The following is a 15087-nucleotide window of genomic DNA, read 5'->3' on the forward strand; positions in this document are numbered from 1 at the left end:
GTTGTCACCCTGCTTATTTAACCTATATATTGAGCACGTCATGAGAAATGCCAGGCTGAATGAGAAATGCTGAGCTGGAATCAAGATAGGCAGGAGAAATATCAACAACCTGAGATATGTGGATGATACTCCTTTAATGGCAGAAAGTAAAGAAGGACTAAAGAGCATCTTGATGAGGATGAAGGGGGAGAGTGAAAGAGTCAGCTTAAAACTAAATATTAAAAAACTAAGATCTGACCCCATTACTTCATGACAAATAGAAGGGGAAAATGTGGAAGTAGTGACAGATTTCCTCTTCTTGGGCTCTGAAATCACTGTGGATGGTGCCTCTAGCCATGAAATCAGAAGATGATTGCTACTTGGCAGGAAAGCTATGACAAACCTAGACAGGGTCTTGAAAAACAGAGACATTACTGTGCTGACAAAGGCCTGTAGTTAAGGCTATGGTCTTCCCAGTGGTCTAGTATGTTTGTGAGAGCTGGACCGTGAAGAAGGCAGAGCACCAAAGAATTGATGCCTTTGGACTGGGGTTCTGGAGAAGACTCCTGAGAGTCCCATGGACAGCAAGGAGATCAAACCAGTCAATCTTAAGGGAAACCAACCCTGAATACTCATTGGAAGGACTGATGCTGAAGCTGAAGCTCCAGTATTCTGATCACCTGATGTGAACAGCCAATGCATTGGAAAAGTCCCTGGTGCTGGGAGAGATTGAGGGCAGAATGAGAAGAAGGCATCAGAGGATGAGATGGTTGGATGGCATCACCAATGCAATGGACATGAACTGGACAATCTTTGGGAGATGGTGAGGGACAGGGATGTCTGGTGTGCTGCAGTCCATGGGGCTGCAAAGAGTCGAACACAATTGGGTAACTGAACAACAACATAGTTCATTTACAGTGTTGTGTTAATTTCTGCTGTACAGCAAAGTGATTCAGTTATACACACATACACACACACACATATTTTTTTTCATATTCTTTTCCATTGTCATTTATCACAGGATATTGAGTATAGTTCCCTGTGCTATACAGTAGGATCTTATTGTTTATCCATCCTATATACTCTAGTTTGCATCTGCTAATCCCAAACTCCCAATCCTTCCCTTCCCACCCCTTTCCCCCTTGACAACCACAAGTCTGTTCTCTGTGTATGTGAGTTTGCTTCTGTTTTGTAGATACATTTATTTGTATCATATTTTATATTTCACATATAGGTAATATTGTATGGTATTTGTCTTTCGCTTTTTGACTTACTTTGCTTAGTATGATAATCTCTAGGTCCATGCACCTTCCTGCAAAAGACATTATTTCATTTTTTATGACTGAGTATTATATATCTCACATCTTCTTTATCCATTCCTTGGACATTTAGGTTGTTTTCATGTCTTGGCTATTGTAAACAGTGCTGCTACGAGTATTGGGGTTTTTTTTTTGCTGTTGTTTTGTTTTTGGTCATTAAATCATGTACGACTGTTTTGCAACTCCATGGACTGTGGCCCACCAGGCTCCTCTGTTCATGGGCATAGGATGCATGTATCTTTTCATTTTTAATTGATAATTTAATTTTTATTTTATATTGGAATATAGTTGATTTGTTCTATTGTGTTAGTTTCAGGTGTACAGCAAAGTGATTCAGTTATACCTATACATATATTGTTTCTTTTTCAGTTTCTTTTCCTATATAGGTTATTATATAATACTGAGTAGAGTTCTCTGTGCTATAAGTAGGTCTTTGTTGATTATCTAGTTTATATATAGTAGTATGTGCATATCAATCCCAAACTCCTAATTTATCCCTCCCCTGCCCTTTTCCCCTTTTGTAACCACAAGTTTGTTTTCAAAGTCTGTGAGTCCATTTCTCTTTTGTAAATGAGTTCATTAATATCATTTTTTTAGATTCCACATATAAGTGATATCATGTCTTTTTCTGATTTACTTTTACTTAGTATAATAATCTCTAGGTTCACCCATGTTGCTGCAAGTGGCATTATTTCATTCTTTTCAATGGCTGAGTAATATTCCATTGTATATATGTATCACATCTTCTTTATTCCTCTGTTGATGATATTTAGGTTGCTTCCATGTCTGGCTATTGTAAATAGTGCTGCAATGAACACTGAGGTGCATGTATCTTACTGAATTATGGTTTTCTCTGGATATATGCCAAGAGTTATTGCTGGATCATATTTTCATCAGGGATATTGGCCTGTAGCTTTCTTTTTTTGTGATATCTTTGTCTGGTTTTGACATCAGGGTAATAGTGGCCTCATAGAATGAGTTTGGAAGTGTTTCTTTCTCTGAAATTTTTTGAGAGTTTCAGAAGAATAGGTATTAACTCTTAATGTTTGATACAAATTGCATGTGAAGCTATCCAGTCATAGACTTTTGCCTGTTGGAAGTTTTTAATCACCATTTCAATTTTAGTACTTGTTATCAGTCTGGTCATATTTTCTAGTTCTTCCTGGTTCAGTCTTGGAAGATTGTACCTTTATAAGAATTTCTCCATTTCTTCTGGACTCTCCATTATATGGGCATATAGTTGCTTGTACTAGTCTCTTATGATTCTTTGTATTTCTGTGGTATCCATTGTAACTTCTCCTTTTCTACTTTTCCTTTTATGAATGTGAGTCCTCTTCCTTTTTTTCCCATGAATCTGGATAAGCACATATCAATTTTGTTCATCTTTTCAAAGAACTGCTTTTAGTTTCATTATTCTTTTATACCATTTTCTTCATCTCTGTTTCATTTATTTCCACTCCGATCTTCATGATTTCTTTCCTTCTGCTAACTTTGAGTTTTGTTTGTTCTTCTTTCTGTAGTTGCTTTAGGGTAGGGTTAGGTTGTTTATTTGAGATTTTTCTTGTTTCCTGAAACAGAGTTATAGTGCTGTAAACTTACCTCTTATAACTGCTTTTCCAGTCCCATAGTTTTTGGTTTGCCATTTTTTTGTTTGTTTGTTTTGTTTTCATTTTCCTCTGGATACTTTCTGATTTCCATTTTGTTTTCTTCACTGACCCATTGTCTGCTTAGTAGCACATTGTTTAGCCTCCATGTGTTTGTGCTTTTTATATTTTTTCTTGTAGTTAATTTCTAATCTCATAGTGTTGTGGCTGGAAAAAATGCTTGAAGTGATTTCAATTTTCTTAAATTTACCAAGGTTTGCCTTGTGACCCAGCTTGTGATCTATCCTGGAGAGTGTTCCATACATTTGAGAAGAATGCGTAATCTGCTGATTTCAGATTAAATGCTCTATAAATAGCAATTACGTCCATCTGGTTTAAAGTGTCCTTTCAGGCCTGTGCTTCCTTACTGCTTTTCTGTCTGGATGATCTGTCCACCTACATCAGAGGGGTGCTAAAGTTCCTCACTATTATTGTGTTACTGCCAATTTCCCCTTTCGAGTCTGTTAACATTTGCCTTATATATCAAGGTGCTCCTATGCTGGGTGCATATACGTTTACAGTTGTTATATCTTCTTCTTGGATCAATCCCTTGATCTTCATGGAGAGTCCCTTATCTCTTGTGTGTGCATGAGTCACTTCAGTCGTGCCTGACTCTTTGTTCCTCTGTCCAGGGATTCTCTAGGCAAGAACACTGGAGTGGATTGCCATGCTCTCCTCCAAGGAATCTTCCCAAACCAGGGATTGAATCTGCGTCTCTTATGTCTCCTGCATTGGCAGGCAGGTTCTTTACCACTAGCACTATGTGGGAAACTCTTATCTCTTGTAACAGTCTTTATTTTAAAGTCTGTTTTGCCTGATAAGAGTATTGCTACTCCAGCTTTCTTTTGATTTTCATTTTCATGGAATATCTTTTTCCATATACTCACTTTCAGCCTATATGTGTCCCTAGGTCTGAGGTAGTTCTCCTATAGGCAGTATGTATATGGATCTTGTTTTGGTATCCATTCAGCCAGTTTATATCTCTTAGTTGAAGCATTTAATCCATTTACATCAAGTTGGTGGACTAGAAGTATTTGGATCTCATCTCCTCCACAAATACATCAAAAATACATCTACAAATGGAACAATTCCCACAGAACCCCTCTAGAACATTGGTTGAAGACTTCAAATACCTGAAAAGGACAAGAACGATCTCCATGTAACTGGATAGAATTGAAAGGGAAAAAAGAGGAAGTGGGATGGGAACTGTGGCCTTAGAAGGGAGCTGAAAAAAGGAAAGGTGCCTGTACCCTGGGAAGCCCCCTCACTTGCAGGGAAATCTGTACAGAAAGTGAGCTTTAGAGGCTCAGAGAAGGGCACAGCAACTGGTTTGTGGCAGACAGAATAGCGAGAGACCTACACAAACTTTGTGTTAACACCCTGCTCATGTAGCCTTAGACACATGTTGCTGGGCTGCGTGAGGGCTGGGTGCTATAACTTGGGGTTTAGAGCACAGTCCTGGAGAGAGAAGTGCTGCTGGCTGCGTGGAGATGCCTGAAGGCACTGGAGTGTGCCATGGCTGCAACTGAGATTGTGTGGAGAAAGAAACCCAGGCCACTATAGGATTGAAGTGCCATTGTTGAGTGACACAAAAAGGGAGAGGTGGGGCTGCCTTGGCAGCCTTTTTCTCCACTTGCTACTCCCTGCCTCAAGGGGCTCTGGAAGAGCCCGCCCCAGCCACCACCTTGGTGGGCTCTCACAACCCAGCCACCATCCCAGCAGGCTTCTGTACCACAGCTGCCACCTCAGGGCATCCCACAGCCCACAGCTGCCTCAGGAGGCTCTGGGATCAGACACCAGTGGGTTGCCCACAGCCAGTCAGGGCTAAAAACCTCAGCTGAGTCCCAGGGCCTTCATGGCCTAGGAAGCAAGGCTGAAATCTCTCTCCTCGGCTGAACAAGCTGCAGATTTACACCTCCACTGCTGGCTTTGTAAATTCAGTCCCTACAGGACATCTGAGTGGACAACAGTGCTCACATGGCTGAGACAGCTCTGGCCTTAGCAGCTGTGGACTTGTGGGCACACACACCTGGGGGCTGGACTGGGCCAGGGTCTAAGCTTGCCTCCATTGTGCTCCTAGCAGATCCAGGTGCACAACTTCTGTAGTTCTTGAACCTGACTTCAGTGCATCTGTGCTGGTGGCCTTGTAAAAACAATATCTGATAGATACCAGGGCTCATTGCCAGAATTTCTAAAGATGAGATGGGGTCAAGGGCAGTGCCAACCGTGGTGCACTTTGTAAGCCTGCAAAATGTGTGACAGATAACACAACAGAGCAGTGTCACTGGTTAACAGCTCTGGCAGAGGAATACTCGGCAGCTCCTCTTCCAGTGGGAGCACAGCAATTGCACCTACCTCACACTGCAGCTCAGAAGGCAGCTCAGAAATGGATCTGCAGACTTCCACTCCAACAGCTGGGGAACATGCCTGGCCCATGACAGGGTAGTGACAGCCACATAGCAAACAGGAGCCCCTGCTCAATGTTTAGTGCAAGCTCTGGTCACCAAAACACCAGTCACACCTCCTCTCAAGGGGTAATGGCCAGCAAATGCTGAGGAAAGAGGCAGGAGGCAGACACACTAAAAATAACTTTCACACCAAAAAATAAATCCATACAAATGACACAGGGACACTCCCTAGAAAAAGCCCCTCCAAGACCACAGTATATAATTGTTTCTCCTAAACTCATGGAACGAGAGACATAACTAAAAGAAGCAGAGGAGCCACTCTTGATGAAAAGATAAAGAGGATTTTCCTAAAAAAACAAATGATGTAATAGATCTCTTCAGTCTAATAGACATGAGTTGAAAATAAGAGATAATGAAAATACTGAAGGAATTAGAAATGCTGATCGCTATAAAAGAAACTAGAAAGTGTAAAAGGAAAAATTAGGGAACTCATTCACCAAGGTTAAAGCTAAGCTAAAGCAATGATAGCAGAATGAATAATGCAGAAGAATGAATAAATGATATGAAAGATAGAATAATGTAAATCACCCAGTCAGAACAACAGACTAAAAAATCAAATGAAAAAAATGAAAGCAAAATAAGAGACCTATGGGAGAATATAAAGTGTGCCAATCTACACACAATAGGGATCCCAGGAGGAAAAGAAAGTAAAAAGGAAATTGAAAATGTATTTGAAGAAATGATGGCTGATAACTTCTCAAATTCAACAGATATCAAGGAACAGGAAGCACAGAAGGTTAATATACTTGAATAACAGGGTAATTGGAAATCAAAAACATACAATAGATTCATGAAAACCAAAAGAAAAAGAACATAAGCATAATATAATACAAAAGAAAATTATCAAACCACAAAAGGGAAAACAGAAAAGCAAAGGGATAAAGAAGAAATACAAAGTCAACAGGAAAACAACATTTAAAATGGAAATTAATACATATCTGTCAATACCTTAAAAGCCAATGGACTAAATGCTCCAATCAAAAGACCCAGAGTAGCAGAAACAGAACTGCCTTATGATCCATCAATCCCACTGCTGGGCATACACACTGAGGAAACCAGAATTCAAAGAGACACGTGTACCCCAATGTTCATTGCAGCACTGTTTATAATAGCCAGGACATGGAAGCAACCTAGATGTCCATCAGCAGATGAATGGATAAGCAAGCTGTGGTACATATACACAATGGAGTATTACTCAGCCATTAAAAAGAATACATTTGAATTAGTTCTAATGAGGTGGATGAAACTGGAGCCGATTATACAGAGTGAAGTAAGCCAGAAAGAAAAACACCAATACAGTATACTAAAGCATATATGTGGAATTTAGAAAGATGGTAACAATAACCCTGTATATGAGACAGCAAAAGAGACACTGATGTATAGAACAGTCTTTTGGACTCTGTGGGAGAGGGAGAGGGTGGGATGATTTGGGAGAATGGCATTGAAACATGTATAATATCATATATGAAACGAGTTGCCAGGTCAGGTTCAATGCACAATACTGGATGCTTGGGGCTGGTGCACTGGGACGACCCAGAGGGATGATATGGGGAGGGAGGAGGGAGGAGGATTCAGGATGGGGAACACATGTATACCTGTGGTGGATTCATTTTGATATATGGCAAAACCAATACAATATTGTAAAGTTAAAAAAAAAATACCCAGAGTAGCAGATTGGATTAAAAAAAAACAAGGCTCCAATATGCTGCCCATAAGAGACCCACTTTAGGCCAAGGACACAAATAGATTGAAAGTAAGGGATGGAAAAGGATATTTCATACAAATGAAAATGACAAGAATTAAAGTTGAAGCTCCCCTGCCCCCCTCCAAAAAGCCTAGGTACCTCAGAATGTGATTATATTTGGAACTAGGGTCTTTACAGAGATGATTAAGTTAAAATGAGGTCTTTAGGGTAGGCCCTAATACAATATAATTTGTGTCCTTATGAGAAGAAGGAATTTGGGCATAGACATATACAGAGGGAAGACAACGTGAAGATATGGGGAAGATGACCTTTTATAAGTCAAGGACAGAGGCCTGGGACAAATCTTTCCCTCGTTACCCTCAGAAGAAACCAGTTCTGCCAGCACTTTGATCTCAGATTTCTATCTTCCAGAACTCTAAGGAAAAAATTCTGGTGTTTAAGCCACCGAGTTTGAGATACTATTTTTAGCAGCCTTTGTTGTTGTTGTTGTTGCTAAGTTGTGTCCAACTCTTTGTGACCCCATGGACTGCAGCACGCCAGACCTCCCTGTCCCTCCCTATCTCCTGGAGTTTGCTCAAACTTATGTCCTTTGAGTTGGTGATACTAACCAACCATTTTATCCTCTGTCACCCTCTTCTCCTTTTGCCTTCAATCTTTCCCAGCATCAGGTCTTTTCCAATGACTTGACTGTTCACATCAGGTGGCAGCCTTAGAGAACCACTATAAACTCTCAGACTGAAATAAAACTCTGTGTGACTATGAGATATATGTTCTTTTTACTGTGTTGTAAGGTATGTTGTTGTTATTTAGTTGGTAAGTTGTGTACGACTCTTTTGCGATCCCATGGACTGTAGCCCACAATGCTCCTCTGTTCATGAAATTTCCAAGGCAATAATATTGGAGTGGGTTGCCGTTTTCTTCTCCAGGGAATCTTTCCGACCCAGGGATCAAACCTGTGTCTCCTGCTTGGCAGGTGTTCTTTATCACTGAGCCACTTGGGTACAGGATGATGAAAACTCCAGATCCCAGTTGTTCTTATTTTTGAAAAGAAACATGCAGATGAAAGAGAAAAAAACTTAAGAAAATGAAGAGTTTCCTTTATGACTTAAGAATCTACATTCTTAACCATTACTGTACTCTGGCTTTATTTCAGTACAATGCTCAACATTCACATTTTCCTGTCTTCCCAGTCCAAATATCAGCTTTGAGAAATGGTTTTAATGGTATTTGATAATCTGCTTTAAGAGTGCTATAACACACCTCCCCTATGTCATAATCCTGCTATCTTGAAACAAAATGGCAGCTAATGTAGGTTTCCCAATGGTCCCTGTTTCTGAAGTTTTTATAGAACTTAAACTTTGGGTGAGGAATCAGGCCATATGATTTATGTTGATTGAGCTTTTCAATTCTTAAAACCGCAATTAATTAGGAAAGGGAAAAGGCATAAGATAAAAGGAAATTTGTCCAGCTAACAGTCAGTTAATCCAAGTATGAAATTTAAATTCATAGCCCCTGCTTAGAGTATCTAATACTCACATTTTAAAGAATTTGTTTTTTGGAAACCTTTATAAAGCTCTCCACTGTTACAATGTATTGCCATCTGGAGTTTAGCATTTATAAAATGTGCAGTTAAGGGATGCCAAGATATGCCTCATGCAGACCAGATGGTACAATAACAGCTCTGTCTGTTTTTCTGGCAAAAAAAAAACACATAGGACTTTGAATGTCTTGAAACTTATGTGAATAAATTAAACCCCATCAATACTTCAGGGACATTATAATTTCAATACTCCATTTATCCACCTAAATATTTTCATAAATGCTTTCATTTGAAGAAGAAAAAGCAGAAGGGAAGACAATGGTTCTTTTGATTGCTTCATGTTTGTGTTTAACAATGTTTCAAAGGAAAACACCACCAACGATCTGCAGTGTGGGAAAGAAAGTTGCTCTGTACTTTGAGTTACCTATGAGTTTAAATGAAAAGCAGGGTTGTTGAAATCTCTTTAATAGAAAAAGTCCACATCAAATTGGTTGAACAGTTTTAGCACTGTGATGAAGAGAAAAAATACACATGTAAGTGACATTTCTTAATAATCCATATGAAAATGTCTCTACTGCAACAGATACATTTATCATAAACCAATTCAGCACATATAGTTGTGTGTTAACGATGCCTGGTTCTGCCCGGGCCTGATTCATCTAAGCTTTCTGGGTAACAACAGGGCTTTTGTAATCCCCTTTATTTTCATTTACTTTCTGTTATTGCTTTTATTTTCAATAGAATTTATAATCAGATACTCATTAGACGAAGTAATCTTGTTAAAAGTAAATTTTCTGCTTGGATCTTTTCATTTTCCTTACTACATAAAAATTGTGCTTCCCTACCAGACAAGGGAATTTCCTCTGTAATTAGATGTGAATAGCTTTGAAGAGCAAACAATGTGTGCTTTTGAAAGCCAGATCCCTTGTGGTTCAGGGGGCAATCTCATTAATAAAAACATGGGTTGCACAAGCTGTTGAATTTCTTTCCCAAAGAGCAGTGAATGGTTTTTCAGAACAAAGGAGAAGATTGTTTTCCACTTTGCTGGCATGGTTTTTCTTGGGGTGGACTGGAAGTATTATCTAGCACTAGTCTTTATCTCTTCTTTTCCTCTCCCTGAGCAAAGGATCATATACAACTCTCTTATATAGATAGATCAGAGTCCTGAATAAATCCTCCATCCAAAGGCTACTTGGCCAGAATTGCTTTCATAGTACATGGGACTCCTGTTCAGACCACTCAGCTATCAGGTAGCTGCTATTAAACAAGAGAGGTCACAAAATTATAAACACAACAATGAAGAGTTGAAAATGGCATTGCTCTGTGGGGAAAAGGAGACCCATTGGTGAGAGAATCTCTGCAAATGCTGTTTCTGGAAGCTCGTTAACCCTGTTTTCTTATGAGTCTTTGGCAAAAAGAAGTGGTATCTAGGCAGAAGGGCTCTCAGAATTACATTCTTGGGGATCCTGGTAATAGGTTGAGTTTCTGGAGTTTTAGAAAAACAAAGAAGGAAATAGAGCCTACGCCTCTGAATCTAAGCAGCAACCAGTGACACAGAAGTCACTTGCAGGATGTTTCACTAAAGTTATACTAATACTGCAGGAGTATAGGGAGATGTGGGTAGCAGGGTTTGTTGCAACAGGAAGGTTGATGAGAGCCTTAACTAGCCAGTTAGAAGAACAATACAAGGAATGGTCATCACCACTTAAGCCTAATCCTCAAAATCTCTGTATGTATGGCAGGTCTTCTCTGACCTTCCTAGAGAATAGCAGCGTACTGTTGGAACAGACACAAACACTTATTTCCATAAGAAAAATATAGTCAAAAGTCACAATTGCCACACAATTATCCAACCCCTCATAAGGAATTGATGATAGGATCATGAAAAATTTCCTCCAACTTTATCCACAAAGAAATAGAGACTCAAATAGATGGAATAACTTACATTAGACCATATGGACTCTATCTAGCTCCAAGTTCAACTCTCTCAACCTCCTCTTTAAGGAATGAGGTAAAGAGGAGTTTCAAGTTCAGAAAGATTTATTTCTGCTTTCCCTGTCCCTCCCCATCCAATTTTCTCTAGGAAGTTTTCTTAGGGAAATGCCAAAGGGTGCCAAGGGAAGCCTATATATATATAGGTGGTGGGCTCAGTGGTAAAGAATACACTTGCTAATGCAGGAAAACCAAGTTATATCCCTGGGTCAGGAAGATCCCCTGGAGAAGGAAATGGCAACCCACACCAGTATTCTTGCCTGAGAAATCCCACGGAAAAAGGGCCTGGCAGGCTATAATCCATGGAGTTGCAAAGAGTTGGACATGACTGAGCGACTAAACAACAACAACAAATATATAGATGAGTGTGTGTGAGTGTGTGTGTGTGTGTGTATCTCAGTTTTTTACCATTTCACAGGAAGAGTTTAAGTCCAAGTCATAAGTACTACTGGAGTTGAGAAACTCTTCTTTCTCCTCTTTGTCTTCCATTTGCAGTCCTTATTCCTCTCCTTTATAATTGCTCCAGCTTCCTTTTCCTTTGCTTCTACCCTAATTCTTATTCTTCTCCTCTTCTCATCATCCTTATCATTATTATCACCATCATGATCTTTATCTGTCAGCAGACTCCTTCTGTGATTGGCACTTAGCATTCTATTACTGTAGAATAGAATAGAACGCGATACTGTATAGTAGAACAGAGCATTCTATTAATCCGTTTATCTTTGAGAAGCCCTTTCTCAGGTTACATATGATTTTCTATTTTAGAGTACATTAATGAATGCACTTGTGTCTAAATTTCAGTGGCTCAGGCAAAAATGATAGAGAAACAATGTTACCTTGTTCTGAAAGGGTCCACAGTCATGTTTGGATATTTCACTTTTTATAGGATAAAAAAGATTCCTTTTTTTAAAAAGCAAATAAATAAGGATTTGCTTCTACAGCTTCCACTGTTCTCATAGAAACCAAAAAAAGAAAAAATATTGACCTTTAAAGCTAACTATTGTAAGGATTTGCAGATGAAAGCTTTTGCTTTTTCAGTGTGGGTTTTAATTTATCTTAGAATAAAGACCCCACTCCAGTACTCTTGCCTGGAAAATCTGTGGATGGAGGAGCCTGGTAGGCTGCAGTCCATGGGGTCGCTAAGAATCGGACACGACTGAGCGACTTCACTTTCACTTTTCACTTTCTTGCATTGGAGGAGGAAATGGCAACCCACTCCAGTGTTCTTGCTTGGAGAATCCCAGGGACAGGGGAGCCTGGTGGGCTGCCATCTCTGGGGTCGCACAGAGTCAAACACGACTGAAGTGATTTAGCAGCAGCAGAATAAAGACTTAAACAAAAATAGATGAGGAATAAACAGCTACAGACTTCAAGTATATACCTCCCTCACATCAATACCATGAACTATTCCAAGCATATTATTTTGTAACAATGTGGGAAATATTTATAGTGCATTAAAGAGAGGAAAAAATACAATGCAAGATGATGACAATGATGCAAAAGTTATATCACAAAAACATATAAACAGTTAATCAGTTGTGTAAGGATGATGGGTTCTAATTTTATTGCAATGTCTTCAGAGAATATGAGCTACATGAAACCTACTATTTGATGTTTATTGAGGCCTGCATGGGTTCTATTAGGTTCTATTTTATATAACAGAATGTTACAAATATTCTCAGTGTGCTTTTAAAGAACATGCATTTTCTATTGAATACAGTGTTCTATATAGGCTTGTTAGATAAAGCTTTTTAACTGTATTCAAATTTTTCATACCTTTCCTAATCTTAAGTCTGATTGATATATAATATTAAGGGAGTGTGTTAAAATCTCTTGCTATGATAGCAGATTTGTTCTTTCTCTTTAAATTCTATTAATATTTGTTTTTTCTATTTTGAGGCTATATTACTTGGTACATACAAGTTTAGAACTATCATATTTTCTTGATAAATATTTCATCACTATCTCTTTATCCTTGGTAATTGTTTGGCTTAAACTACATTTTTGTCTGATACAAATATAGCTATACCAATTTGTTGTTAGTATTTTCTTGATATAGCTTTTCCTTTTTTGCTTTCACTTTTTGTTGTTGTTGCTATTGTATATTTTAAGTGTGTCTATTACAAATAAGACATGGCTGAGTCTTCTAACTGGTGAATTTGCTCTGTTTACATTTACTTTGATTACAGATCAATTTGAACCATGTTTTCATTTTATATTGTGTTCTTTATTTACACTAATTTTTCTGTTCTTTTCCTTCTTTCCATAAGGCTGAAGTTTAAGTTAATGATTTCAGATTTTCCTTCTTTTCTATTAGTAACATAAGCATTAAAAACTGTAAAGTTCTCCCAGTTCTGTTTTAATTGTGTCCTGTAAATGTTGAAATGTTTGTTTTCATTTTCATTAAGTTCAAAATATCTGATAAAGGATTTTTATCTAGGACGTATAAAGAACTCTTATAATTCAATAATAATAAGACAACCTAATAAAAAGTTTTTTTAATGTAAAATAGCTAATAAGCACTTAAAACATTATCGACATTGTTACTCATTAGGAAAAAAAATTTAAACAACAGTGGTACCACTTCACATCCACTAAGATAACTTTAAATGAAAAGGCAAATAATAAAGGCTGCAAGGATATGAAAAGGCTTACAGCCTCTGTTTTGCCAAAAGTTTTATTTTCATTTTAGATTCAAAGGATTTGTTAACAAAAGAAACCATTCATTACACACAAATGAACAATTTGAATTTTTGTAGATTATTTGACTTAACTTCAATATACAGTCATTAAAATAAAAGCAATAGAAACAATAGAGAGAATTAATAGCACATACATCACCAAATCGCACAGACCAACATCCAGAATTAAACAGCACTGGGAAGTCCCTCGTAAACAGCAACGTGGAGTCCCAGTTCGGAAATGACCTTGGGCAGTGTATCCACTCACTGGTGACATTTCAGATTGCATTTTCGGGGGCTCCTGCTTATAATCCCAGGTTGCAAACTGATATCATCATCAGTTTGCATACTAAAATGCAGTTCCTGTTTTACTTTAACCTTTTTACAGTGCTATTTATCTTGTGAGTCAAAGGGTTTCTTTAGACCCCATGTGGTTGACCAGACCTCCAGGGGCTCAAGAATTCCAAGAGCCATCTGTATGTCTTCTTTGGAGAAATGTCTATTTAGTTCTTTGGTCCATTTTTTGATTGGGTCATTTATTTTTCTGGAGTTGAGCTGTAGCAGTTGCTTGTATATTTTTGAGATGAGTTGTTTGTCAGTTGCTTCATTTGCTATTATTTTCTCCCATTCTGAAGGCTGCCTTTTCACCTTGCTAATAGTTTCCTTTGTTGTGCAGAAGCTTTTAAGTTTAATTAGGTCCCATTTGTTTATTTTTGCTTTTATTTCCAATATTCTGGGAGGTGGGTCATAGAGGATCCTGCTGTGATGTATGTCGGAGAGTGTTTTACCTATGTTCTCCTCTAGGAGTTTTATAGTTTCTGGTCTTCAGATGGCTAACAAACACATGCAAAGATGCTCAACATCACTCATTATCAGAGAAATGCAAATCAAAACCACTATGAGGTACCATTTCACGCCAGTCAGAATGGCTACGATCCAAAAGTCTACAAGCAATAAATGCTTGAGAGCGTGTGGAGAAAAGGGAATCCTCTTACACTGTTGGTGGGAATGCAAACTAGTACAGCCTCTATGGAGAACAGTGTGGAGATTCCTTAAAAAACTGGCAATAGAACTGCCTTATGATCCAGCAATCCCACTGCTGGGCATACACACCGAGGAAACCAGAAGAGAAAGAGACACGTGTACCCCAATGTTCATCGCAGCACTGTTTATAATAGCCAGGACATGGAATCAACCTAGATGTCCATCAGCAGATGAATGGATAAGCAAGCTGTGGTACATATACACAATGGAGTATTACTCAGCCATTAAAAAGAATACATTTGAATCAGTTCTAATGAGGTGGATGAAACTGGAACCTATTATACAGAGTGAAGTAAGCCAGAAAGAAAAACACCAATACAGTATACTAACGCATATATATGGAATTTAGAAAGATGGTAACAATAACCCTGTGTACGAGATAGCAAAAGAGACACTGATGTATAGATCAGTCTTATGGACTCTGTGGGAGAGGGAGAGGGTGGGGAGATTTGGGAGAATGGCATTGAAACATGTATAATATTATGTATGAAATGAGTCGCCAGTCCAGGTTCGATGCACGATACTGGATGCTTGGGGCTGGTGCACTGGGACGACCCAGAGAGAAGGTATGGGGAGGGAGGAGGGAGGAGGGTTCAGGATGGGGAACACAGGTATACCTGTGGCGGATTCATTTCGATATTTGGCAAAACTAATACAATATTGTAAAGTTTAAAAAAAAAAAAAGAAAAGAATTCCAAGAGCCACTTACTTTCTTA

General features: G+C 38.6%; 1 protein-coding gene across 3 annotated transcripts in view; it reads right to left on the reverse strand.

Annotated features, from left to right (window-relative positions):
* The window catches only part of ZP2 (zona pellucida glycoprotein 2), a 35782-nt gene extending 21633 nt beyond the window's left edge, over positions 1-14149 (reverse strand). For all 3 annotated transcript variants that reach the window (XR_009733513.1, XM_061401367.1, XM_061401366.1), the window contains exon 1: positions 13483-14149. Coding sequence is in view for 2 of the 3 variants with exons in the window: in XM_061401367.1 (XP_061257351.1) it covers positions 13483-13616 (134 nt within the window). In the remaining variant the exon portion in view is untranslated. The remainder of the gene's footprint in view (positions 1-13482) is intronic.
* Positions 14150-15087: the final 938 nt, after the last annotated feature.

Source organism: Bos javanicus, chromosome 25 (assembly GCF_032452875.1).
Source record: "Bos javanicus breed banteng chromosome 25, ARS-OSU_banteng_1.0, whole genome shotgun sequence".
In the NCBI taxonomy this organism is placed as follows: domain Eukaryota; kingdom Metazoa; phylum Chordata; class Mammalia; order Artiodactyla; family Bovidae; genus Bos; species Bos javanicus.